Source organism: Myxocyprinus asiaticus, chromosome 23 (assembly GCF_019703515.2).
Source record: "Myxocyprinus asiaticus isolate MX2 ecotype Aquarium Trade chromosome 23, UBuf_Myxa_2, whole genome shotgun sequence".
Lineage (NCBI taxonomy): Eukaryota > Metazoa > Chordata > Actinopteri > Cypriniformes > Catostomidae > Myxocyprinus > Myxocyprinus asiaticus.
This window is the reverse complement of record NC_059366.1, coordinates 32291622-32319096: the sequence shown is the minus strand read 5'-3', so window position 1 is coordinate 32319096 and position 27475 is coordinate 32291622. Positions and strand designations below refer to the sequence as shown.

Here is a 27475-nt window from a genome sequence, read left to right as displayed (position 1 = left end):
TTAAATAAACATTAGTAAATATCTGTGAGATTTATGGAATGTAATATCTATCACTGATATGATTGTTTTATTTTCCTCAGTCATAAATTCATTTGAGACGAGCACCTTAGTGACGAGTACCTTAGTTTCAGTGTTTAATATTCAGACTTTCCAAAACTGAACTAACGACTGAACAAGCCAAAACATCTTCAAACAGACTGACTTTAAACATCTGCAAATTGCACATGTTGAATAATAAATGTCAAAGTTTTGTGTGTGAGGTAAGGAGAGAAAGTGATGGAGAGAGAGAAGAGCTCCATGTGTATGTGAGAGGAGGGAGAGTGAGAGATTCAGGTTTCTTTTACCCTTTTTAGAGGAGAGATTTCCAAGCAGACATTTGCATCAACTTCCCTGCTCCAGTTACACGACCCCACCTCCCCTTCTACCCCCATTCTGCCATTTTTTGTTTACTCTCTCATTCTTCTGTGAGAGTAGAAGATCTATTCTTCATTCTTAAAGGTTCATTCACATTCAGAGGTTTTCTGATATTCTTTTGGGGTTTTTTTTTTTTTTTTTTTTATATTTTCTTGTCCCTAATAGGCCTACAATTAATGGCTAGTTTGATAAGCGATCAATCTGTTGAATATTTCTTTCATAGATTAAGCAGATAAAAATGGTAAATTTAATTTTCTGTATTTTATTGCCAACATGTTATTTCACATCTTGTCCTATTTTGTCCTCCTAACAATGTGCAAATTGAAGACCGTTAAAAACAAATATAAGTATTGAATGAATTAAGGTATGCTGGATAATGTGTGGAAAAAAAAAGGTTTAAAATAAGAACATTACAATATAAATTGCATGTAGCTTATAACATTATCAAAGCTAAAGTAAAAGACAACAGTTTGAAATCAGGACAGATTATGAATTAACTAAGTTATAAATCATATTAACGAAAAACAGGTAACACTTTACAATCAGGTAGTAATCGTTGACATTAACTACGTTAGGTAACACAAAATAACAATGAAGAATACTTTTTCAGCACTTACTAATTTTGGTTTATGATTACTTCAATATATATTAATACATTTTTAAAACTGAAAGTTGTATATGATAATGCTTAGAGTGTAAGTTATTGCATTATGAACTAACAAGAATTAAAACTGATCAATTTGATTCGTATAACTTAATATTAACCAAGATTAATAAATGCTGTAAAATAACGTTGTACATTGTTACAGTAGTTTATGATACGGTCAACAAATATAGTTGAAACTTATTATAAAGTGTTACTGGAAAACAAAGTTCCTGAGTCAGTCATGTTTTTTGCTCTTTATTTTGTAGATGAGCATTTGGTTTATACACTTCTCAAGATCAGGTCTCTGAATCATCAAGTAACCAGAGGTGCAAACATTCAACATGCCATTTACAACAACATATGTTCCGTTTACGCATCTCATTAGATTCTGTGCTCTCATTTTCAAACTCATGTAAAGTGATTTTTTTTTTTTTTACTTTTACAGTCATCTCTTTCTGTGACACCTTTTGACATACATCACAGTATCTGTAAAACATTGATGCTTGTTTTAATTACATTTTTTTTTCTTTTTTTTTTTCTGTATTCTGAAGGAGGAGAGTCTAACAATGGTATCATGGGAAGACCAGACATTCCTGTCCTATGGTGCTTTGCTTGCCAAGAGTTGTAAGGCAGCAATGGAGCTGGCCAAACACAGTCCCGAAGCTCAGAATTTGGCTTTTCAGTATGGAAAACATCTCGCTCTGGGACACAAGGTGTGTACACACCTGCATTGTGGGCTGAAGCTGTCTACCTATAGTCTACCTATGCCTGCTGTCTCAGTCTTGGCATGTATCTCCTGGAGTTGATTTATTCTTTCCTGTGTGTGTTTTGTAGGTAAACTCTGATCTGCAGCCGTTTATGAACAGTGGGTCAGAACCAGCTGTGTTTAGTTTGGACTCAGCACCTGTAGTATTCCACAGACAGATCATAGGACCTGAAAGATGGCAGCACCAGCTACAAAAGGTACCACACACAGAGATAATTTAATACATCTACACACATACATGAAAAAATACAGACAGTAGACGCACATTTGTACAGAGATATCAAGGCTGTTAAAGCAGGTGTGATACTTCATAGTCTCTCTTAAAATTAAACTGGTGAAACTTACAAAAGCATGTGCAGGTCAAATTTAGAATCTAAAGAAAAATACAATATTTTTCATAAAGACAATAAAGCCCTTTTAAAACTATTAAAGGAATATAACAGGTTCAATGCAAGTTAAAGCTCAAATAACAGAATTTTTGGCATAATGGTGATTACCACCAAAAATAATAATAATAAAATACAAACAAAATTCGACTTGTCCCTTCTTAATTTTTATTTTTATTTTTTATTTTAATCTGGGTTACAGTGAGGCACTTACAATGGAAGTAAATGGGGCCAATCCATAAATGTTAAAATACTCAACAATATGCATGCTAACTTGATTTTAGTGTGATAATTTAATAACCTTTTCTGTGTAGTTATATTAAATTTTACAACTTCATTGCCATGGCGACATGACGCCAATGACTGTAAAAACAAAGATTTTAACAGTTTTACAGCTCAAATAGTACACAAGTTTTAGCAGAAGTGCTTTTTTGCATTGTGACATGTTTTTCCTGACAATCAAGCAAATTTCAAATAATGCATACAGTAAGGATATTTTACTTAAGAGGGTTTTTTGTGTAATTCTCATTATTCTCAGGGGTGATACTCAACAGCTAATTGCCATATTACAGTAATTTTGTACTGAATTGTAGTACAAAAAATATGTTATACATTGATTTTTCATTTAACTCAGCATAAATGGGCTATAAAATACTACCAGTATACAGAAATTCTCATTCGAGAGAGGTCACGTGACGCCATGCAAGAAGCAGACATGTGAACGACGAGCTCTGCGCACTTTGCTACATTTTTTATTATCCTCGTTATAATTTGGTGAAATGTGATACACCCAGTTACACATTTGCTCTTTGAGGTAAAACATGGCAAAGAAGTCAAAATCATCGGGCTCTGGAGACATTAAAAGACACTTACGTGTTCAGGATGAAAACCCCGACAGACCTACAGACCGGGGACTCGATTTGGATGGCGCGGCAGGAGAGGAGATCCAGCATCAGTTGTCCAACATGTCGGTGATGTTGACGAAGGTTCTTGCTGACTTGGAGGATCTCGCTGTAATACGTCGATCGATTACGGCGATGGAAATAAAATTTTCTGAGTTAGTTACAAGAGTGTCGGATGCTGAGAAACGAATAGATTATTTGGAGTCTTTGGAGAGGGAATTAACCGCTAATCCGCCCGCGACCAAAGTTGATCTGGAACGTATTCTTGAAAAGCTTGAAGATCTTGAGAATAGAAACTGCAGGAATAACGTCAGAATTGTTGGAATTCCTGAGCATGAGGAGGGCAGAGATATGGTGAAATTCCTAGACGAGCTCTTCCCGAGTCTGCTCGACATAACAGGCCACAAGCTGGAAATCGAGCGAGTTCACAGAGTCCCAGCTCACAGATCTGCTGAGGGAGACAGGCCCCGATCGATTCTGGCCAAATTTCTGAGGTCATCCGATAAAGATCTCGTGTTGCGCCAGGCGAAGAGCAAAGGGAAGCTTTCTTGGAGGAATCATAATATTTTCTTGTTCCCGGACTTTGCGAGTTCGACAAGAGAGAAACGCAATCGGTTCAAGGAATGCAAGAAGCTCTTAAGTCGGCGAAAGATCTAGTTTGCTCTAACGTTTCCGGCCAAACTAAGAATAGAAACGAAGAACAGTCGCAAAATATTTACATGCCCCAATCAGGCAATGTCTTTTATTGAATCAATGGGTGAGTAAACCATTGGATGTTTCTCATATGAGTGGGTCTGACTCGCTGTACTTACTCTGGCTTTTGAGAAAGCTGGGCGTCATTTTTGTTTCTTTTTGCGTTGGCTCCGCCTAGCAGCTGGAGTTTTTTTTGTGAATAACACTTTCCTTAAAGAAGTTTTTGCATTGATGAAAGATTACATTTGCATTGAAGTTCCCGGAGAGTTTGAGAGTGGACACTACGGATGACCGCAAAATATCTACATGCTCACACAAAGGATGTCTTTTATAAAGTTGACGGATTGAGTAAGTCATGGTATATACTTTTATGCAGCCTCCTAATGAATTGACTTGACCATCTGGGGAACCGGGATGTCGGTTTTGTTTCTTTTTGTGTTGGCTCCGCCTTAGTGGCTGGAACTTGTGCTGTTTACGGGACACTGGAATGATTACGTCATCCGCTGAACTCATAATAGCTGGCTCACTGAACATTTGTTTGTCTGTCTGTGAAACTGAATGGTTTTATATCAGCTGAAATTTGTTTTGTGGAAGATCACACCTTTAAAACAATTCTGTGAATTAATCTACATGTTCTGTGTTCATTCTTCCTTTTGGCTGGGGGTTATTTTACAAAGTATTTTCTGTTATGTAATTTTGCTCAACAAATTTGTGAGGCAAAATTGAGCAATCCGATGGCAAAGTTGTCGCGGGGGCTCGTGGGCGTTCATGGACCTTTTGAGTTTAGAGGGATTGTCACCGGTTGGCGCTCTCGTGCGCAGGGTTAATGCGCACGTTTTTCTTTTTTCTATTTGTTTTGTTCGGGGGGAAGTTCGGGGTTTGATTGTTTCACTAATGGGGAATGTGGTCTGTATATTTTTGTTTTTGACAGTTTTTTTTTTAATTTTTTTTTATTATATCAATATGTCAGTTGTTAATATGAGTGTACTATCTCTCTCCACATGGAATGTGAATGGGTTGGGGCACCCCATAAAAAGAAGGAAGGTTATTACTTTTCTTAAACGTAAGAAATATGATATAGTGTTTCTTCAAGAAATGCATCTTTCCCTGAAGGAAGCTGAAAAATGTGGGAAGATATGGGGTGGACATGTTTTCCTTTAGTGTTGGCTCAAGTAAGAGCAAGGTAGTCATTATATTGGTAAATAAACATTTACAGTTAAAATTTCTCAAACAGATTAAAGATAAATTAGGAAGAGTCATTATTGTTTTAGCTGCAATTCAAGAGCAAAGGTTGATTTTGGCTAATATTTATGCACCTAACGCTGATGATCAGGGCTTTTTTTATAGATCTTGAAGGGATGTTGCAAACAGCTGGCACCCCTCATGATATAATATTGGAGGGAGACTTTAATCTTTTGATGGATTCAGTCCTTGATCACAGTGAAGCAAAAGTGTGTAAGCCCCCTAGAGCAACTTTGACGCTTCACAGGATGTGTAAAAATCTTGGTCTTACAGATATTTTGAGACTTTTGAACCCATCTGGTAGGGACTATACATTTTTTTCATCAGTCCATAAAATTTATTCTAGAATAGATTTGTTTTTGATATCCAAGACCCTCATTTCATCTGTTGTTGATTGCTCAATTGGAAACATCTTAGTCTCAGATCATGCCCTGGTGAGTTTAGAGGTGGTGCCACATACGGAGAAAAAGAAATCATATAGTTGGCGCCTTGATGTGTCCCTTTTGCAAAATCCTGATTTCCAACAAATGCTAAAGGCTGAAATCAGTGTTTATATGGAGACCAGTTGGTCCTCAGTATCCAATGTGGGCGTGGCTTGGGAGGCACTTAAGGCGGTTCTTAGGGGTCGGATCATACAGTATGCCTCATTCATCAAAAAATCCAAAGCACGAGAACTCGTGGAGTTGGAAGGAAATATTAAAAATGCCGAAGCAGAGCTGAAGCACCGTTTGTCATCCGATGGCCTCAGAGAATTGAGTTTTGGTTATTCAGGGCAAGACAGTCATACTTTGAGTCGGGGGACAAAGCATGAAAACTTTTGGCTAGATATATAAAGCAGAGAGAGTCTTTTTCTACCATTCCCTCAGTGAAATCTGCTGGTGGTGAAATATTTACCTCGGCCATTGATATTAATAATGCTTTTAAAGAATTCTATCTTGATCTCTTTAGTTCCACGTCTTCGTCTACTGATTAAAATATTAGAAACTTTGTGGAACCATTAGATCTCCCTAAACTGACGACTGAGCAAAAAAATTCTCTTGATTCTGAGATAACCTTGGAGGAGCTTGGCGAGGTTATTAAGGCCTTACCTACAGGCAAGGCTCTGGGGCCTGACGGCTTTGCTGCTGAGTTTTTCAAATCTTATGCTACAGAACTGGCTCCACTTTTGTTAGAAGTTTATACTGAATCATTAAAGAATGGAAAGCTTCCGCCAACCATGACACAAGCCCGGATCAGTCTGATTCTTAAAAAGGACAAAGATCCAAGCGAGTGTAAAAGTTACCATCCAATTTCCCTGATCCAGTTAGATGTAAAAATTTTGTCAAAAATTCTGGCTAATCGATTAAGTAAAGTTATGACATCACTTATACATATAGATCAGATGGGGTTTATTCGGGGCCATAGCTCTTCTGATAACATTAGGTGTCTCATCAATATCATGTGATCAGTAGCGAATGAACAATCTCCGGTCACTGCCATCTCACTTGACGCCGAAAAGGCATTTGATATGGTAGAATGGGATTATCTTTTTAAGGTTTTGGAAATATACGGGTTCGGGAGTACGTTTATTGGATGGATTAAGTTACTTTATAGACACCCAGTAGCGGCGGTACAAACAAATGGACTAATTTCAGATTATTTTACTTTGGATAGGGGCACCTGGCAGGGTTGCCCTCTTTCCCCATTATTGTTCTGTCTTGCCCTGGAACCATTAGCAACTGTGATAAGAGAGGAGGATTTTCCAGGGGTGGTGGCGGAAGGTATGGCGCATAAACTCTTGCTTTACGCCGATGATATTTTATTATTTGTCTCTGACCCCAGTAGATCTATGCCTTGCCTCCACAGAATTATTAATTCCTTTTCTAAGTTTTCAGGATATAGAGTCAATTGGTCTAAATCCGAAGCTTTGGCTCTGACAGCGTACTGCCCAGAAACGGCTTTCCAGCCAGGTGCTTTCCAGTGGCCCACACAGGGCATTAAGTATTTGGGTATTTTATTTCCAGCAAATTTGTGTGATTTAGTTAGTTAATTTTGACCCCTTAATAGGTGGGCTTCATTACATTTATCTATGCTTGGGAAGGTTAATGTTATTAAAATGAATTGTATTCCAAAATTCAATTACTTACTGCAGTCTCTCCCTGTAGATGTCCCCCTTTCTTATTTCAAGCAATTTGATAGCATAGCAAAGTCTTTCATTTGGAATGGTAAGCGTCCCAAATTACATTTCAATAAGTTACATAGGCCGATTGACAAAGGTGGGCTAGGCCTACCCAAGATTTTATTGTATTATTATGCATTCAGTCTCAGACATTTGGCTTATTGGTCGCTTCCACCTGAGGGAGCCCCTCCCTGGTTCTGTATAGAACAGGAAGTTCTTGCCCCTATTTCGCCACTGCAGAGCCTTTCTATCAAATTATTCGGAGAAGCAAAGTTACATCCCGTTATCTCGCACTTGAACTCGGTATGGACTCAAGTGTCCAGACTGTTTAATGGGAGTGGATTGGGAGGGGGGGTTACTACACTCGGTGACCTGTATGAGAATGGAGTGTTGAGATCCTTTCAAAATTTGGTTCAACTTTTTGGGATTCCTAGATCTCAGTTCTATAAGTATTTACAGCTGCGCCACCTGCTCTGTACTGTTTTTGGGAGTGGTTTACACCCTCCTAAAGCAGCAGACACTCTGGGAGAGGTGATTACTGCTTTTGGAAAAGGTCATGAGGCATCGGTGTATTACTCCCTACTAATTCAGAGTCTGGGAGACGGAACTTCAACTTCTCAAGAGATTATGGGAGAAAGATCTAAATTTGGTATTGGAGGAAGGAGAGTGGGCTGGGATTCTAAAAAATGTCAAATCTGCATCCAGATACGCAAGGGTTTGCCTCATGCAATTTAAGATTTTACATAGAGTCTATTGGACCCCCTCTAGATTGCATAGGCTTGGTCTTAAAGACACACCCACCTGCTGGCGATGTCAATTAGAAGATGGAGACACAACCCATGTCTTTTGGGGATGTGTTAAGATGCAGGAATTTTGGATGAGGATTCAGAGTGTTTTTATGTGCAAGGTTTTGGCCTCTCAGATTTTATTTTGCCCCAGACTCTGTATCTTGGGAGATGGGGCAGTCATTAATTTGGAGAATAAGCACATGAAAAACTGGGTCCTATCTAGTGTTATGATCACCAGACAGATCACTTTGAGGAGTTGGAAGTCGGCTGGAGCGCCCCCTTTTCAGGAGTGGTGTTCAGAGATGGCCAGAGTGGCAGCTCTTGAGGAGGGGGTATCCAGAAGACTGTGGAGTCTGGACATGTTTGCGAAGAAGTGGGGCAGATATCTGTCTTTTTTGGAGGGCTCTCGGGGAGGGACAGTGGAGAGAGAGGTGTAGGGGTTTTTTGTGTGTGATTGTTTTATTTTTTTATTTTTTTTATTATTATTTATTTATTTATTTTTGTTGTGTGTCTGTGGTTGTGTGACCACTGGGGGGGGTGTTGGGGGTCAGGTGGGGGATATTGGGGATAGTGGGGGTTGTATATCGATTCTGTATATGTGTGTTCTGCTATGTATATATTTAATGGTTGAAACAATAAAAAATGTTAATCGGAAATTCTCATTATTCAATTTGAATAATATTGCATTGTTTATTTGCATTATATTAATGAAAATGTGTTATCATTTATGTGACCTGCAGTACAGTTCATTCCGACTCAGTGCAGCGAGAAGACGGCTGGTTAAGCCAGTCTGTCTGCACATTTCGGCCTGCTTTACTAGTGTATAGTTGATATTCTTACTGAGTAGACAGGATTTATCATTAATTGGTTTGATTCAATAAGATTATAGCCTTTAAACTGATGGAAAAACACTGTTACGGTTCAGATTTCATTGTGTCAGCATGGTGTGCTCTGGATTCACATTTTTCTTCCTCTTCTTTTTAGGCCCAGAATATGGCTAGACAGATTGATTACACAAAGGTGAGCAACTGCTATTTTTTGATAAAGGAATGGGGAAAACAAAGTAAAGAATGACAGACTCATTTTAGTTTGTTCAGAATTTTATTCCTTTTTACAGTGCATTCAGAAAGTATTCAGACCCCTTCATTTTTTTCACATTTTGTTATGATACAGCCTTATGCTAAAATGCTTTATTTATTTATTTTCAAATTATTGGTGCCTGAATGCACCGTACATGTTGTCAATGGAATAAGGTGTTTATCCACTGTAAAAACCAAGAGAATTCAAGAGAAATAAATCCTCCTGTTCAAATCACTTATCAATGAATCCAGCCACAATCCTTTTGATTAAACATTCATACAGTTATGAGACAGAACATTTTTCCAAGAGTCAGTCATGAAATTATTTCAAGGCTCCCAGCATGTATAAATGTTTACAAACAAACATAGAGAGAAGTTAATTGATATTTAGGAAATAAGAGACCAAGTTGAATCACGTTAGTTCATGCTTATTAAAATGTTTTGTTTTAAATAGAGCTGTCAATCAATTACACATTTTAACAAAATAAATTACATGATATGACAATTGTGTAATTGAATTAACTGCGTATTTCATTTGCTGAGAATAGTCCCCATGTGAAGATAATTCAAAAACATTGTTATTGTGACCGACGAAAGCTGTAACTGTAAATTCTGAAATTTGGTTTTTCAAAGTCAGAAGGAGAAGAAAGTGAATGAGAAAGAAGGGGAGACAGATGGAGGCAGTGACTGGGGTGGGGGGGCAGGAAGAGGAGGCGGACACAAGGAGCTCGGGTCGCCGTGGAAACTGGATATTAGGGGATAGTGTGGCAAGTATTTGTAGAGGAGACAGAGAGACGGTTTGACAGCAACATCACACAAGATTCTCCTTCAACAGGGCACAGACAGACATATCACACCCACACACACATCATATGTCTCTTATCAGCACATAAACGTGAGACATATACTTTTCCAGTATACACTCGCTGGTTTGTTTTTCAGTGTAAAAGTTTGAAACACAAATTGGGGTAGGCCACGTGGTCACATCGCTGTCTGGCATACAGACAATATTAGGTAAAGCTTTTTAGTACAACAAAGACAATGAAACACTGGACAAACATAGATATGGACATACACAGAAACAGCATACAAACATCAGGGCTTCCAGACATCAGGGACACAGCCAGTTGATGCCATCTTATACCTATCCACAGCCTTGTCTCCTCCTCATTTGGTTTCTCTGTCTCGCAGTAAGCCTTGTGTATAATTTTGCCTGGCACCACAGCGCGCCCTGTGCTTGCAGCCCTCAATGGGCCGAGGCATTTTCACTCACTGACCACTTTATAAGGTACACCTATACACCTACATATTAATGCAATTATCTAATCAGCCAATCAAGTGGCAACAGTGCAATGCATTAAATCATACAGATATGGGTCAGGAGCTTCAGTTAATGTTCACATTAACCATCAGAATAGTGAAAAAATGTGATCTGAGTGATTTCAACCGTGGCATGATTTTTGGTGCCAGACCTTTTTTATTAAGTGTACAAATGGTAGTAAATACATAAATAGGCTTACTTGTCTTTCTAAACAATAACAACTGAGGAGCTGCAACAGGTAATTTCACCATTATAGAACATTTAATATTATTAGCAGTAGATTTAAGCTGGCTCAAGAGGACAGGCACATCTGCCCTGACCCTTTATTTGAATTCGTCCAATGAGACTGAAGCACTGCGTGCGCACTGTGTGGAAGGTTACAAAAATTGTCATGTGTGCAACTGTGCAAAATGGAGGCGACAGCCTTGATGATGTCACTTTCTGCGTGCAAGCAAGTGGATGCGTTAAGTATTAACCAGGCTTTTGTGAGAGCAGGTCTCTTCTGCTGTTTTTAACTCTAGGCCCCCAAAGGCTTTTTTAGCATAACACATCTGTGAATTCATTTGGTAAAAAAGGCCTGCAGCAAAACATGTTTGTACAGAACAGTGGAGGACTACAAGACCACTTGCTGAGCGAAGGGGGAGTGTGGAATTTTTTGTTTTGTTTTTCTGGGCTAAATGTATACAGTGTTAAGTACATTTATATATTCAATATAAACACATATTAGCATACTGTATATATTAGGATAGTTCACCCAAAAATAAAAATTCTGTCATTATTTACACACCTTATTTTGTTCCCTGCCAATATGAATTTTTCTCTTAATAAAAAAAGAGATGTTGGGGACTAACAGTCTCAGTCACCATTTACTTTCATTTTATAGAATACAATGAAAGTGAATGGTCTCTGAGACTGCCAGTCTTTAAAATTCGAGTGATATTAAAATTTCTCCTCCTGCCTTTCTTGCATCTTCTGCAGCTCTGGGGCCTTATAAAGATGGAAAGAGGCGTTAGCCAGGCGCTAGACCTGTGCAGTTACCACGGCAACAAAGCCTTAGAGGCCATGAAGTGTTTCCTGCCCTCAGAGGCTCGGTCAGCGCTGGAAAACCTGCCCTGCGCCATCACCAAGTTCTGAAGATGATTACACTGGACGTAAATGTAAATCCAATTCTATTTGATCAAGAAGCAGTTGATTCATGCTGAGCCTGAGCCTGCTTTGTCACTGTTTTAAGTGGACTTGGCTTGAAGCTTTGAGGTTGTGACCTGCTCTCTTTGAAGGGTGGAGATACAGCTCTTAAATGACAACAATGACACTTATGTAGAACTGACATACAGGTGCATCTCAATAAATTAGAATGTCATGGAAAAGTTCATTTATTTCAGTAATTCAACTCAAATTGTGAAACTCGTGTATTAAATAAATTCAGTGCACACAGACTGAAGTAGTTTAAGTCTTTGGTTCTTTTAATTGTGATGATTTTGGTTCACATTTAACAAAAACCCACCAATTCACTATCTCAAAAAATTAGAATACATAATAAGACCAATAAAAAAAACATTTTTAGTGAATTGTTGGCCTTCTGGAAAGTATGTTCATTTACTGTATATGTACTCAATACTCGGTAGGGGCTCCTTTTGCTTTAATTACTGCCTCAATTCGGCGTGGCATGGAGGTGATCAGTTTGTGGCACTGCTGTGGTGGTATGGAAGCCCAGGTTTCTTTGACAGTGGCCTTCAGCTCATCTGCATTTTTTGGTCTCTTGTTTCTCATTTTCCTCTTGACAATACCCCATAGATTCTCTATGGGGTTCAGGTCTGGTGAGTTTACTGGCCAGTCAAGCACACCAACACCATGGTCATTTAACCAACTTTTGGTGCTTTTGGCAGTGTGGGCAGGTGCCAAATCCTGCTGGAAAATGAAATCAGCATCTTTAAAAAGCTGGTCAGCAGAAGGAAGCATGAAGTGCTCCAAAATTTCTTGGTAAACGGGTGCAGTGACTTTGGTTTTCAAAAAACACAATGGACCTACACCAGCAGATGACATTGCACCCCAAATCATCACAGACTGTGGAAACTTAACACTGGACTTCAAGCAACTTGGGCTATGAGCTTCTCCACCCTTCCTCCAGACTCTAGGACCTTGGTTTCCAAATGAAATACAAAACTTGCTCTCATCTGAAAAGAGGACTTTGGACCACTGGGCAACAGTCCAGTTCTTCTTCTCCTTAGCCCAGGTAAGATGCCTTTGACGTTGTCTGTGGTTCAGGAGTGGCTTAACAAGAGGAATACGACAACTGTAGCCAAATTCCTTGACATGTCTGTGTGTGGTGGCTCTTGATGCCTTGACCCCAGCCTCAGTCCATTCCTTGTGAAGTTCACCCAAATTCTTGAATCGATTTTGCTTGACAATCCTCATAAGGCTGCGGTTCTCTCGGTTGGTTGTGCATCTTTTTCTTCCACACTTTTTCCTTCCACTCAACTTTCTGTTAACATGCTTGGATACAGCACTCTGTGAACAGCCAGCTTCTTTGGCAATGAATGTTTGTGGCTTACCCTCCTTGTGAAGGGTGTCAATGATTGTCTTCTGGACAACTGTCAGATCAGCAGTCTTCCCCATGATTGTGTAGCCTAGTGAACCAAACTGAGAGACCATTTTGAAGACTCAGGAAACCTTTGCAGGTGTTTTGAGTTGATTAGCTGATTGGCATGTCACCATATTCTAATTTTTTGAGATAGTGAATTGGTGGGTTTTTGTTAAATGTGAGCTAAAATCATCACAATTAAAAGAACCAAAGACTTAAACTACTTCAGTCTGTGTGCATTGAATTTATTTAATACACGAGTTTCACAATTTGAGTTGAATTACTGAAATAAATGAACTTTTCCACTACATTCTAATTTATTGAGATGCACCTGTATGTCTTCAGATTTGAAGGGGTAGTTTACCCAAAAATTAAAATTCTGTCATCATTTACTCACCATCATGTTTTAAACCCATTTGATTTTCTTTGTTCCATGGAACACAATGAAGATGTTTGGCAAAATATTTGGGAACATTTTTGAAAACTTCTTGTGTTCCATGGAAAAAAAGATGACATACAAGTTTGTAACAACATGAGGGTGAGTAAAGGGTGACAGATTCTTTATTTTTGGGTGAACTATCCCTTTATGTGCGCAAGACATCTGCAAGTGGAAGCAAAAGTCAGTCATCACACATGACTGCACAATCCAGTTTACACACTATGTAAACTATCCTCATACACGCTATGCATTTGGTCACCAAATCAGAGATACCGTTTTAAAATAAAACATGCTATCTATTTGGAAAACTCCTTATATAATTTTTTTTTTCTGTGCTATCTCCCTCTATATTTATTCTGAAACTTTCAGACTAGCTGCCAGACAATTCCCTGTGGTACTTGGCAGAGGTCAATATTTCTATATAGCAGTTGAAAAAGACAAACAAACATTATTGATATGACTAAGTTGATTCATGACAAGAGAAAAAACATATTGGTATTATAGGGGGCGGCATTAACCAAAATGTTTGTACGAAAACTATTGACAGTGTGTGCTGTGTGTGTGCGTGTGTATGTGTTGTGGGTGCCCGGGGTGCTCCAGCGGCTGTGTTGGCAGTAATAATTAATGAGGTGAGTGTGTGACCTGAGTGAATGGGCAGGAAATGCTGCAGTATTGATCAGCTTGGCGATATAGCTGGCGCCAGCCTGGGCAGCCTGCGGTTTCCCGGGTGACCACAGGGAGGACAACTAGGGTGTGAAGCAGGGCGTAGGGGAGTGACGGTCACCACCAGCAGCCACTTGGCCACACGCACACACTTAAATTGCTTGAAGGACAGAGAGGAAAGAGAGACAGTAAAGGAATAATAGGCAGAAACAAGACAGCAAGGGACTGCAGGAACATCGGTAGTTCTTAGCTACAGACTGGCTTAAAGACCCCATGAAATGGCTTGGCGAGTGCAGTTTTCATATATTGAAAACAATATATATTCATATACTGGCTTGTCCCTTTTTTAATAATATCCAATAGCCTTTAGTTTACGTCACAGCTGTGGACCATTTACTACTCGCTGTTTTAAGTCAGAAGTAGGTGGAATTAGGGGGAGGGGACATTCTCATTTTAAGTATGTTGTTGGAAAAGTGTGGTTACGCAACTGGTTGCAAGATGATGTTGTCAATATTTTTATCAGTTTCCTCGCAAACGTAAGCATGATGTCATGAAAATTACGTGACGATGGTGACATTTTTTCAACATGATATTACGTGGTTTATTACATGGATTGCGGCAGTTCCGAGCTGAAATGTCCACTGTGTGGCGCTAAAAGCGAGTTAATTGTCTCCCAAACAGATGAGGTTTTTAAGGTTAATGCTCTATGGAGTTTCAAATTAACAAAACCTACCTCCCTACATTAAATCTTAAACTTAAACCTAGCAATAGTGTCATAAAAAGCTAATTTGAGATGAAAATGGATGAAGTATTTAAGGTTAATACTTTATCGGGTTTTAAATAAATAATAAGAAAACATACCTCCCTACCCTAAAACCTAAATCTAACCGATAGTGTCATAAAATGTGAGATGAAAAATGCAATTGCTGAAGCAACCGTCTCATTTAGTGGAGCTTCTGTGACACTTTTGGCTCAAGCGTCGACTCGCGTGTTCTTCAGGACTCATACCTCAGTCCTTTGCATTGCAAGCGCAGCGTTCTATCATTTGAGCTACAGCGCAGTTGGTTATGTAATGCAAACGTTCAAATGTATCACTTATAAGTCATGCACTATAGTAAAAGTGTTTTATTTCATAAAATAGCATTGTGTGAGGAACAGGGCGAGAAATTTTTATAAACTGATAATCTGCCCCTTTTTAGTTATTTGTGTAAAAGGGAATAAAGATCGTTGTTGTCAGTCCACTCTGTGGCCATCTTTGGCATGCTCCTGGGCAGGCTGGACAGCTATTTTCAATGTAAACAAGAGGCATAAAAGTAATGCTCTGATCTACTTGAATGGCTAAAGACTGAAATCTCCAAAATGGTTGGTCTAGGTCTAGATTATGATTAAAAAACTATTTCAAAACAGCAGTTAAATCTGACAACAATGGTGTTATAAAGTGTGCTGCTTTAGCTCAGATCACGGCAAAAAAGAAACAAAACGCTATTTTAAGGCTGGTTCAGCTAATGCGCATGCGTGTTCTTGAGTTGACTAACAGGCGATGTCTGTATTACAAATGTGATTGGCTCTTTTACTTTTAAGTTGGGACTTCCTTTTCTACATCCCTTGGGCATTCCAGTTTCTCCCATTCATTTTAATATAAGTGGTCTGTCTCTGTTTTTGTAGCGCCACTAGTGTTTCATCAGGAAACTGCCACGATACACACAGCGAGCCACGAAACATTATTCAACAAAATGTTGATATAGTAACAAGATTCCATGAGACCTGGTTGTACAAGTAATTTCTGTCAACTTTTTGGAGTCCACTAACATATAGATGACCTCGAAGCAAACGGACATCATGGACTAAAAGCCACAAAACTCCAATTCTGATTTCATGGTGTCTTTAAAACATAATTTTTTTCTGTCTCTCTCTGGCCTAAAATGTGTTGGCAGGATATTACAATAATTCTTCTTGCAGGAGCGGGGCAGCCCTCTGGTCATACGTGAAAAATTCATTTTGGCCTTGAGCAGACCTGTGAAAACAGAAAGACAGAACAAGCAGCTCTCTTCAACTGACTCACCACCACCCTGTCAAAGCCAAACTCTTGTGCTCTCTCTTGCCCTGATCAGAGCTCATTTGGACTTTATTATTAGTCACTGATTAGTCACTGATCACAGATCCAATGTTCAAAATATGTGTAGAGAAAGAGGATGGGAAATCTGATGCAAATGGGACCTTCGTGAATAAAGGTCATCTAGTCTTTGTTTGAAGGAAATTGTAGGTTTAAGACTTCTATACATCTAAGAGATTTCAATTAATCATGTGGAAGTTAGCCTGTTTTAAACTGTTTCCAACATAGTTGTCACTTTGGAAGCAATCAAAGTATTTAAGGAACAGTTCACCCAAAAATGAAAATTCCGCCATCATTTACTCAGCCTCATGAGGTTCCAAACCTGTAGAGCTTTTTTCTTTTTTTTGTGGAACACAAAAACAGATGTTAAGCAGAATGACCACCTCAATCACCATTCACTTTCATTATATGGAAAAAAGATGGAAAGTGAATGGTGACTAAGGCTGCCTTTCGGCCTATATCTCATTTTGTGGTATTTGAAAGAAAGATATATGTGTTTGGAACTGCACAAGGGTGAGTAATTGATTTCTTTTTGGGGTGATTTATCCCTTGAAACTCTTTGGCAATTTTCATTAATTGATCTTTCGAAAGACATAAATGGCAGAAACAACATAAAGACGCTGTTGGCTCAGATTTATCAACATCTAGTTTGTACTTTTGAGTTTTATTTTCCTTGGTTTAAATATAGTGTGCGTGTGTGTGTGTATTATGGGGGTCAGAGAGTGGCCTATCATAAGACAGACATTTACCCAGACTCACAGTGTGAATTTATAGCCATCTGTATCATCACCCTGGAAACATGATCCTGTCTCTGTTTTTGCACATGAAAATGATTTTTGTGGTTTGGCAATTCATTACAATCTGATTTCCTGATGACACGGTGACTGGCCTTGTACAGAGAGAGAAATTGAATATAGGACACCAGCTCCACTTCAGCCGAGCTCTTGACTACTACAACACTTATTTATCCCAAACAGACAGGCAGCACTCCTCCTCCTTTATGTGTTTTGGTCAGTTTGAGTTATTTTGGGACAGATGGAGGCTGGTCCAAGATCAGTTCTCAAGATTTGTTCTCCGTGCACTGAAAGTCAAATGCTTATGTGACACTTTTTTAATGATGAAATAAACATAATGGAAAGAGCCCTTTATAAGTAAACAGTTTTTCCTGTGAGATAAAGATACATTTCCATGCTGTGCTTTACTCAATAGACTTTTAAAGTCCATCTGCTGTAGGATGATGGATGTCTTGTGCTCTGTCTCTCCAGCTACAGACAGATGTGTAATACTCATCACCAGCAGTAACCAGGTGCATTCCATCACTTAAGGTGATGACAAACCTGAATGTCATTTTGATAATGATTCGCCCTCAGAACGTCTCTACTGTAGGCAAACTTGCGAACCCCAATTTGATAGATTTTGTTTCAGAAAGTTCTGAAACTTCTGATACAGAATGACATTTATAGTGGTAAGTAGGGGAGACTGGGGCTAGTTGTCACGTTTTATACCAGTGAAATTACTTACATTTGAAAACAATACATTTAAAAATAAAGACATTTCTGTATAGGCGCATACTGTACATTAAAATCTCTACTGACAACAAAACAGCTAATTTACACTGTTATTGCCCAGAGAAAAAGATACAATTAGCCTATATAATTGTAAAAATTCTATAATATTACACCATTTAAAATGTATGTGACGACCTGCCCTGACACAAAATGTATGAAAAATGCCCTAATCCTAAGAACACAATTCAACTTCTCAGTTTAAATCAACCTTTTATAGTTACAGAAACTTACACTTATGTATATGTGAGTTTTACTGTGTTTTCTTGATTAACCTCCTATCTATTACAAAAATATTTTAGTTACTGAGTTATGGCCCTTGTGACAATTAGCCCAGTCTCCTCTAAGACTGAATTAAGTAATAAACTAATATTCATGTTAAATTAATACAGGATCTCCATCAAAAAGTGTAGGATGCTTTTTTTAATATTATATTATGACACAAACCAGTTACCATCGTAATATTTTGTAAAGGCAGACAAAGCCCTAAACGTGATCATATACAGTATGCATTTATCCTCCCTCTGTTAGACGGATGCGCCTTTTTCTTCTCATGAGATAAAAAATGAGATGAGCGCATCAGTGAATGGAATCTTGAACGAGTAGCGCGAGCTCCGTTCTCTGCGCACGCGCGCGTCCCATCCAACAGAGGCGCCAGCATCATCGCATGAGCGCGTGATGGATCAAACAGAGCACATTACCTGAATAATGATCAGCGCTCCATCACACCCACATCTCAAAGTACCACGGCTCCATGACTTAATGCAGACATTAGCCTACTAATGCGCGTTACGGCACATTGGCCACGTTGGGTGCAGCTGATGAGTGTCTGAGAACATAACATTAATTTCAGAAGGGTGCGTGCGTGCGTGCACGAGAGCAAGAGGGGTCTTATTTTAGCGATTGGCTGGTAGTCTACATTGTAAAGCCCGATTCGGACCGGATTAGTTTTCCGGACATATGTCTTTTAACAGGGTTGGGGAGTAACGGAATAAATGTAACGGCGTTACGTAAAATGCAAAATATGAGAAATTGTAGCCTATTCCACTGCAGTTACAATTTAAATAGTTGATAATCAGACTACAGTTACATTCAAAAAGTATTTTGGTAACTGAAGAGATTATTTATCATTTTATTGTCATTTGTTTCATTTTATATTTAGTATATTCAGTTGTAAAACATTTATGCTTTTAAATGAAGCGATTAGAGGAGTGTTCTCCTCAGTGTTAACAAGATTAATGGTAATCCAAAGTATTTAGAATACGTTACTGACCTTGAGTAATCTAACGGAATACGTTACAAATTATATTTTACATCATGTATTCTGTAATCTGTAGTGGAATACATTTTACAAGTAACCCTCCCATCCCTGTCTGTAAAGTAATTATTACAATCAGTTCACATTATTTTATTTGTCCCTCAGGAATATATGTTCTTTATGTAATTAAAATCTGTAATTCTTTCTGTAAAATTACAAATATTTGTCATTTTTACCGGCACAGGACCTAAGAAGATTCTGTAAAAGTCTTGCTTTTATGCATGCATCCATAGAGAATCCACTCCATCACATTTTCATATGCTATATAAAGTCTAATTCTGTTTTTTAAGCAGCCATGCTGCTGAAGGCTCGAATGGATATCTATTAATTACATGGCTGTGAAACATGTTTCACAGCCCAACGCGGCTTTACCCTGCAGTTCACCTCAAGTCCACTAGACAGCGACAGAGAACACTAGATGAAACGCGCAGTAGCCTACTCAAGACACAATGGAGGACATCTTTAAATGATTGTACTGATAAAGGTAAAGAATGCCTTTTAAAGATAACATGACATGTGAAATGAGGTCAAGACATGCTAATAACTCTATAGAGGTGTCTGATTATTAAAGGAATGTTTCACAAAAAATGAAAATTCTCTCATCATTTACTCAACCTCATGACATCCCTGATGTGTATGACTTTGTTCTGCTGAACACAAATGAGGATTTTTAGAAGAATATCTCAGCTCTGTAGGTCCATTCAGTGCAAGTGAATGGTGGCCAGAACTTTGAAGCTCCGAAAAAAGCATATAAAGGCAGCATAAAAGTAACCCATACGACTCCAATGGTTATATCCATGTCTTCAGAAGCGATATGATAGGTGTGCTTTAGAAACGGATCAATATTTAAGTCCTTTTTTACTATAAATTCTCCTCTCTGCCCAGTAGGTGGCGATATGCACATAGAATGCGAAAGAAGATTTTGAAAGTGAAAGTGGAGATTTATATTTAAAAAAGGACTTAAAAATTGATTTGTTCCTCACCCACACCTATCACATTGCTTCAGAAGACATGGATTTAACTATTGGAGTTGTATGGATTACTTTTATGCTTTTTGGAACTTCAGAGTTCTGGCCACCATTCACTTGCATTGAATGGACCAACAGAGCTGAGATATTCATCTAAAAATCTTTGTATTCTGCAGAAGAAAGTAAGTCACACATCTGGGATGGCATGAGGGTAAGTAAATGAGAAAATTTTCAGTTTTGGGTGAACCTTAAACAGCAACTTGCATTACAGCCACAGAACTTAATTGTTGGACAAGTGCACGTTTGGCTTTTTAAATAAAATTTGTACATGCTTATGGTTCGGGTGCAATACTTAATCTATGAAAACTTGCGTCTAAAATACTTAATTTGTAATGATTTTGATAACCTATAAAGCATTGAAAACCCAAACATATTGTCAAATGTATGTACAGTAGCCTACGTGCACTGATTTTGCTGCCTAATTGTTTTGTTTACAATAGCCAAAGAACTTAAAAATCATTTGCGAGAAAGTACTCCCAAACATTTCGTGGTAGCCTATTGTTTGGTATTCTTGGTGTTAAACCAGCAAGTCTCTGAATTTAGTGAACGTTATCTATTTAATTGTACCTCAAGAAAGGAGGTAATAAAATAATAGATTGCACTACAAGTCCTTTAGCGTGACATTGTTAAATATATATATATATTATTACAGCCAAATAATGTATTCACAGTGCAAAATATATATTATCATTAAAGTTTCATTATTAAGGTTTTATCCAAATCAGCTATATATTGAGATTTAAGTTTGTGCGATCATGGGCGTCTATTTCGCGGATGATTTTACACTCGTGGAATTCAGCCTCACAACTCGCGTGACCTCTCCAAGTGTCACACGAAGTCCCACGCCACAGCGCGCACTCGGTGCGTTTCTCACGGACACGGCGCAGCAGCGCATGGATTCACGCGGGGTGGGCTGGCAGGAGCCCACAGCAAACCCACAGCTGTGCGGAAATGACACAGTACAGTCACGTCACGCGAGAGGGCACTGACTACGGGAAAAAAGCAGCGGAGAGAAACACGGACAACAGTTACCCGTGGACAAATCTACTAGATTTAAAGACGCGGCCATGGCTGATGCCTCCTAACATACTGCACACGGCTGCACGTCGCAAAGGTGAGTTTACTGATGCCGTGCAGGTAGTTTTTGCGTACCGCGTTACACGAGACGGAGCGAAAACTCATCGGTGGATGTTTTTCTTGCCGCGTCACGCAAGAGGGAGAGAGTTGAGCACGGAGGAGGGAGGGGAAAACACGAGAGAGGAGGGCAGGACATTGCGTTATTGCAAAAGAACACATACAGTAAATAGTATATTGTTTCCTTAAGGCATACGCAATCCACATTAGGGACACAGAAGGAGCGCAGCAGGGAACCGATCGTCCGTCTGTTTCCCTGATTGTACCGATCCGTGGGGTTGCCAGTGGAAGAATGAGGAAGTGGAGCCGGTGGACGGGGGTCGGTACGGTGATGTAGCGCCTCTCCGGTGTTCTGGCGAGACTTAACGGTGCAAGACATGAACAAACAAATAGGAAAAAAACAAAATCCCCCCCACAGCTCCACCATGGAGGAAATTTAAACTTTTCCACGCATCATTATTCCCTTACGATTTCTCCACGCTTTCAATGACACTAGTGACCAGTCGTTTGTATTGTTGACATAACTGTCATCCAACAGGCCAAAGGCTTCCTCTTTTTAAAATATATTGTCGTATAGTGAGATTTTGGCAATATGTCAGTCAGTTCATTCCTGAGCTTAAAATCCCTGGACAGCTGTTACCATATGCAAAAAAACAAACAAAACAAAAAAAAAAAAAAATTAGGACAGGGAAATAAATGTGATCAGTTTGCAATTTAACTGGCTGCAGATCAGATTTGTGACTGTCACTTAACATCAAGTGAGTCATGGATCTTATGTTTTTCTCCCAGGACATGAGCTCCTCTGTGTGCGTGGTGAATGCAGACGGACAAGCACCTGATCAAAGTATGTGAATATTAATTCATGCTCAGATCATTCTCACTTTTCTTTGTCCCTTAAGACCTTTCATTACACATCTCAGTTGTCACTGTTCAATAACGTGTGTAACACCCTAACAAACACAGTCTGAGTTCAATTAACCAATGACAACAACTGAATTACTTCTGCATCAAAGACATTATTATTGCTGTATTATTGCTAAGCATAATTTCAAAAATGTAGTTGTGCAAAAGTGATTGATATAATGTATGTTTCTTGAATAGTTACAAATCCCTTTTGAACTTTTCTCCAGAAGTTAAAGTTGAGAAAGATGCAAATGTTATTGAAAACACAGAGGGAAAGATGGAGAGCTTCTTTCAGCGCATTACGAAACGATCAGCCACATACACAGGTCCTGATGGTCTTACAACAGAGGTGGAACGTTCCAATTGCAGGAAGAGAGTCAAGGTGACAGCACAGGTGAGATTAAGTTTCTGTGTGTAAAGAATGGTACATCTGTGACATCACAGACGAACTTCAGTTCCTCTACAGTTACAGCCAGATGTTACTTGGCATACTGTGAACTAGGCATCTAACCTCAGGTACTGTCCCTGTATAATGTGATGCACTATGGATAAAAGCATCGGCTGAATGAAAACTTACTATACTTGCATACTATGCACATAAATATGAATATGGTATTTACCATATAATGTAATTACATAACAGATGGAAACCTTAAACAATCAGTATGTTACAAGTACAATACCAGTGTTAAATGCATTGAATACTACCATAGGAAATACATATGGGACATATAGGACCCATATATGCATTCTAGGGGTAATGATGCAAATTCTCTCATAATTTAAATAATATTCAACTAAATGCTAAAAAAGTCAGTTTACGTGGTCAAAGACAACTTAACTGAGGAACACCTGGAATATCAGATGAAAAGACTACTTCATATAAAAATTATAGTCAAAAAGTAGATGGGTGTGTAATTTTTGACCCACATATGCATTTTAGGCATATTTACTGTATATGGATGACATATGCATATTGTTTTGATAGTTATTCCTTTAAACAACAAGCTAATTCTATTTTTTTCCCTTCTTAAATAATCCTAAAGTCTGGTTTAAAGTCCTTTATATTCATACAAACCATTCAAATAACCTATTTTCTGTAATGCTTTCTGTCTAGACTGGAGAACATCTCCTAGATAGCAGTTCAGATGATGGAAGCAGGTCCTACTCTCACAGTCACAGATTATCTCCACAGGAGCAGATTCCTATCTCCTCATACAGGAAACCACTCTACAGCATCACACATCGCATTTCTGAGCGTAAAGCCGCATCAAATCTGGACCAGCATGGAGTTCACAATGGAGCCAGAGCAAGCCATAATGGTATACACTTCCAAACACTGGGCAGTTCTGGAAAGCATCACATGTTTAAGGCGCCCCCTGGTGTGGGGGTCACAGGGTCTCCTGCTGCCTTGGATTCTCACCTCTACCCGCTCATTGAGAAGATGTTCTTCCTCCTCAACACGCTGAATTCCAGTATGGCTCAGCTGCATAGTAAGGTGGATTTGCTCTCGCTGGAAGTGACACGCATCAAAAAGCAGATGAAGCCCTCTGAGATGAATATGGAATTCCAGCCACCTCCTGAATACCAGCTGACCAGTGATGAGCTGACCCAGTTGATGGAGCAAACGTCCACTGCAGGCGAGCTGGGCTGCAGGCTGCTCGTTCAGCTGTTCCCAGAACTTTTCACAGCAAAGGAATGCACACACGGCTGCAGCTCGTGCGGCCTGGCAATGGAACGCACATTAGACTCATTGCACCTTCAGCTACTACGAAACTATGTGGAAGTCTGCTATCCACTGGTGAAAAATGAAAACATCTGGCAGACAGAGTGCCTGCTGCAGATCAATGATTTCTTTAATCGTTTCTGGGCTCAGAAAGACATGGAGAGTGGTCAGGTGTGTAGTAAACAGGTTATCGGGTTTGACATGGAACAGAATCACCGTTCTCATTTCATCAATGAAGATGTGCAGGATGAAAATCTTTCCCTGAACTCTGCAGAGAACAACAAAATTCATCCTAACAATGTCAACTCAGACATAGTGTTTGACCACCAGGAGTCTGCTGATGACTCTGTAGACTTAACCTCCCCCGAAGACCTCGTAATTTTCCTGTTGAACAGACTCTTTCCAGAGGTGTTTGAGGAGGGTAAGTTGCCAGAGGGCCACAACAGCATTGGAGAGTTGATCATTGACTCAGACAGACTAGAGATTATACGAAAATACATGGAGGCCAATTTCCCTGACGTCCCAGAGGACAACTGGCTGCAGTTGTGCATACAGCGCATGGAGGAAGCATTGGAGAATGCTTCAGCCAATGGCAGTGGTTGTGACAGTAACCAAGATGACAACATCTCCATTGTTAAGATCACTGACCTCTGTGATTACGAGAAGACAAATTGCAGGTCTAAGAAATCATGGTTGGAGCCTGTGGATTTCGACAACCTGGAGATTCCTCCTCCAGACTTCGATGTTCCACTGGAGTATTTACTCACAAAGGAACAGCTAAGGAACAACTACGAATGCAGTTTATCCATCGGGAATTTTGCCTCCCGTCTCCTGGTTCTCATGTTCCCTGAGCTCTTCACTTATGAGAATGCACGAAAACACTACAACTGCAGCGGCTCTCTGGGGAAGAAACAGCTGGATCCCGTAAGGGTCAATCTCATCCGATATTACGTCCAGCTGTTGTACCCACGGGCTAGGAATGACCGTATCTGGACCCTTGAGTTTGTTGGCAAATTGGATGAGCGCTGTAGGCGACGGGATACTGATCAACGCCGCTCATATCAGCAACAACGGAAGTCCTATTCACCTGAACAAGAGCCTGACCCGAAAGACTCGCTAACTGCTGGCCAAATCAATGTTCTCACCTCAGATCGTTTGAAAGAGGATTTTGAAGTCCTACCTTTACCCCTGGAGAAAAGCAGTAAAGACTTCTGCAAGATTCCTCTTGAGGACCTCTCAGTATCGAACCCAGATTTCCCAGTGCCTTCCGACTACCTGCTCACGGATGCTGAAGTGAGGGAGATTGTCCAGCAGAGTCTGTCTGTTGGGAATTTTGCCGCCCGCCTTCTCGTTCGTCTCTTCCCGGAGCTTTTCACGCAGGAAAATTTACGGCTGCAGTACAACCACTCGGGGGCCTGCAACAAGAAACAGCTGGACCCTGTGCGTCTCCGACTTATTCGCCATTATGTGGAGGCTGTTTACCCTGTAGACAAAATGGAGGAGGTGTGGCACTACGAATGCGTGCCAAGCATTGACGAGCGCTGCAGGCGCCCTAATCGCAAGAAATGTGACATTCTCAAGAAGGCAAAGAGATCGAACAACACTGTGACTTATTCCTAACAATGTTCCTGCAAAGTGCGGTCATGCTTTCCTGTATTTTACACAATATAGTTGTTATTTGCACAAGTCCATAAGCTGAAGCATATTAATTAATCTTGTCCTTGTTTTAGGTCCAGTTTGAATCTTTTGGCCTGAAACAAGATGGGCATGTAGGTGACAGAAAAGTTTGTGATTGAGGCCACCATCATCTGACAATGATATATTAGTAATAATATTTATATGCCAAATAATTATTGATGTAATTATAATATCTAATAGATAAGCTACAGTAGCCTTAATCAACTTAAATGTAAACATTAAAGGGATAGTTTACCACAAAATGAAAATTCTCTCATCATTTACTCACCCTCATGCCATCCCAGAGCAGAGCACAAACGAAGATTTTTAGAAAAATTTCTCTGTAGGTCCATACAAAGCAAGTGAATGGTGATCAGACCTTTGTAGCTTTGTAATCCATTTGACTCCAGTGTTTAAATCCATATCTTCAGAAGTGATATGATAGTTGTGGGTGAGAAACAGAACAATATTTAAGTTCTTTTTTTTTTACTCTAAATCTCCACTTTAACAGATGAGAAAGTGATACTAAACAGGCACCTCATGTGACTTTCAGATGTAAAAGTGAAAGTGGCGATTTGGAGTAAAAAAAAAATGGATTTAACCACTGGAGTCTTATGGATTTCTTCTATGTTTCTATTATGTGATTTTTGGAGCTACAAAGGTCTGATCACCTGTATGGACCGACAAGAGCTAGATATTCTTTTAAAAATCTTTGTTTGTGTTCTGCTGAAGAAAAAGTCATACACATCTGGGATGGCATGAGGGTGAGTAAATGATGAGAGAATTTTCATTTTATGGTGAACTATCCATTTAAGATCTTTTAAAACAATATAGGTCACTTTAGTTTGGGGTGGGGGTTGAAGATCGCTATATATTTTTGTTTTTAGTTGTAGCAATGTTGCAGCACTGGCTTTTTATAATTATGAACTTACTGATGTATGTCCTGCCTTACAGGAAGTCAATCTTTTTCATCTGTACTAAATGATAGCAACAGGTTATGTGTTATATATTTTTAAATAAAAACACACTTCCTAGCAGAAATGGGTGTCATGTTGAGCTTTATTGATATTTTGCTTCATCAGGAGGAATTTTATATGGAAATTAGATTTTCACCTGTGTGCTTTGTCAGAGAAAACCATGGGAAAACCTCAAGAAAGGCAGATACATTTAATTGCTGATATTGTCCAAATACAGTCTTAAATATTGTCTATAAAGAGGACATCAGCCTCCTTTTGTCAACACTGTTTAAATTACATTGGCCGTTGTTTCCAGTTTGAAAGATTTAAGATTTTTATAAAGTGAAAAGCGATTCCTTTAAAATTTTGAACTCTCTAACCGGGTTTGACCTCTCCCTCAAAGGCTTCATCCTCTGTAGAGCTTTTATCTTACATTTGATATCCCAAACACTATCTGTCTCACCACAGAACATCGTAGCCCTTACTTATCCATTATCAGTCTACCACAACATCTGCATTTTTACTAGATAAAAAAATAAAACAATGCATATAACCACAAACACCTCTAACAATAGGATGTGTTTGTGTTCCAGTTGTGATCTAAAACCGAAGATTATTCAGATATCTTCAAGTAGTGTGAAAGAGTCATCAGAACTACTATCATGTGCATCATTGTAAGAACAACACTTTTTTTTCTTGGGCAGAGACAAAACTTCATTAAATAATCAGTCTGCAGTTTCAGAAACAAACAGCTAGAGAGTGGAATCGGAAATACCACTTTTATCTTTCAAAACACAGCACAGAATTGGTCTTCACTGCTTGAACACATCCTTTCTGGAAAGTTGTAGGTTTTTCCAGTATCTTAGAATGACTCTTAGCTTTTCCGTATCTCCAACCACCTTTTTTAAGGTCACTCTCTTCAATAATACTGTGTCCATTTCCTTATCCTCACTTATGATCAGATCCAGTGTGTCACC

At 39.2% G+C, this 27475-nt stretch overlaps 1 protein-coding gene across 4 annotated transcripts; it reads left to right on the top strand.

Moving 5' to 3' along the window:
* The first annotated feature begins 1920 nt into the window (after window positions 1-1920).
* On the top strand, window positions 1921-26581 carry LOC127413980 (BEN domain-containing protein 3-like). Of its 4 annotated transcripts, XM_051651592.1 has the most exons (7): window positions 1921-2023; window positions 8980-9015; window positions 9708-11552; window positions 22026-22080; window positions 22367-22533; window positions 23257-25500; window positions 25596-26581. In XM_051651592.1, exons 3-6 carry the CDS (start codon window positions 11532-11534, stop codon window positions 25483-25485), a joined length of 2472 nt encoding a protein of 823 aa, XP_051507552.1. In that variant the 5' UTR covers window positions 1921-2023; window positions 8980-9015; window positions 9708-11531; the 3' UTR covers window positions 25486-25500; window positions 25596-26581. The 4 variants fall into 4 exon arrangements, with proteins under 4 accessions (XP_051507552.1, XP_051507549.1, XP_051507550.1 ...); XM_051651589.1 differs by having other exon boundaries at window positions 23257-26581; XM_051651590.1 differs by lacking the exons at window positions 1921-2023; window positions 8980-9015 and having other exon boundaries at window positions 10291-10362; window positions 11374-11552; window positions 23257-26581.
* The last annotated feature ends 894 nt before the right edge of the window (window positions 26582-27475 follow it).

What these genes read in the sequence shown, in the direction of transcription:
- LOC127413980 (XM_051651592.1), top strand. Translation starts at nt 11,532, where the DNA reads ATGATTACACTGGACGTAAAT. An exon ending in TGATTACACTGGACGTAAAT is followed by an intron (nt 11,553 to 22,025) that starts GTAAATCCAATT and finishes TTTTTCTCCCAG; the next exon opens with GACATGAGCTCCTCTGTGTG. An exon ending in GAGTCAAGGTGACAGCACAG is followed by an intron (nt 22,534 to 23,256) that starts GTGAGATTAAGT and finishes CTTTCTGTCTAG; the next exon opens with ACTGGAGAACATCTCCTAGA.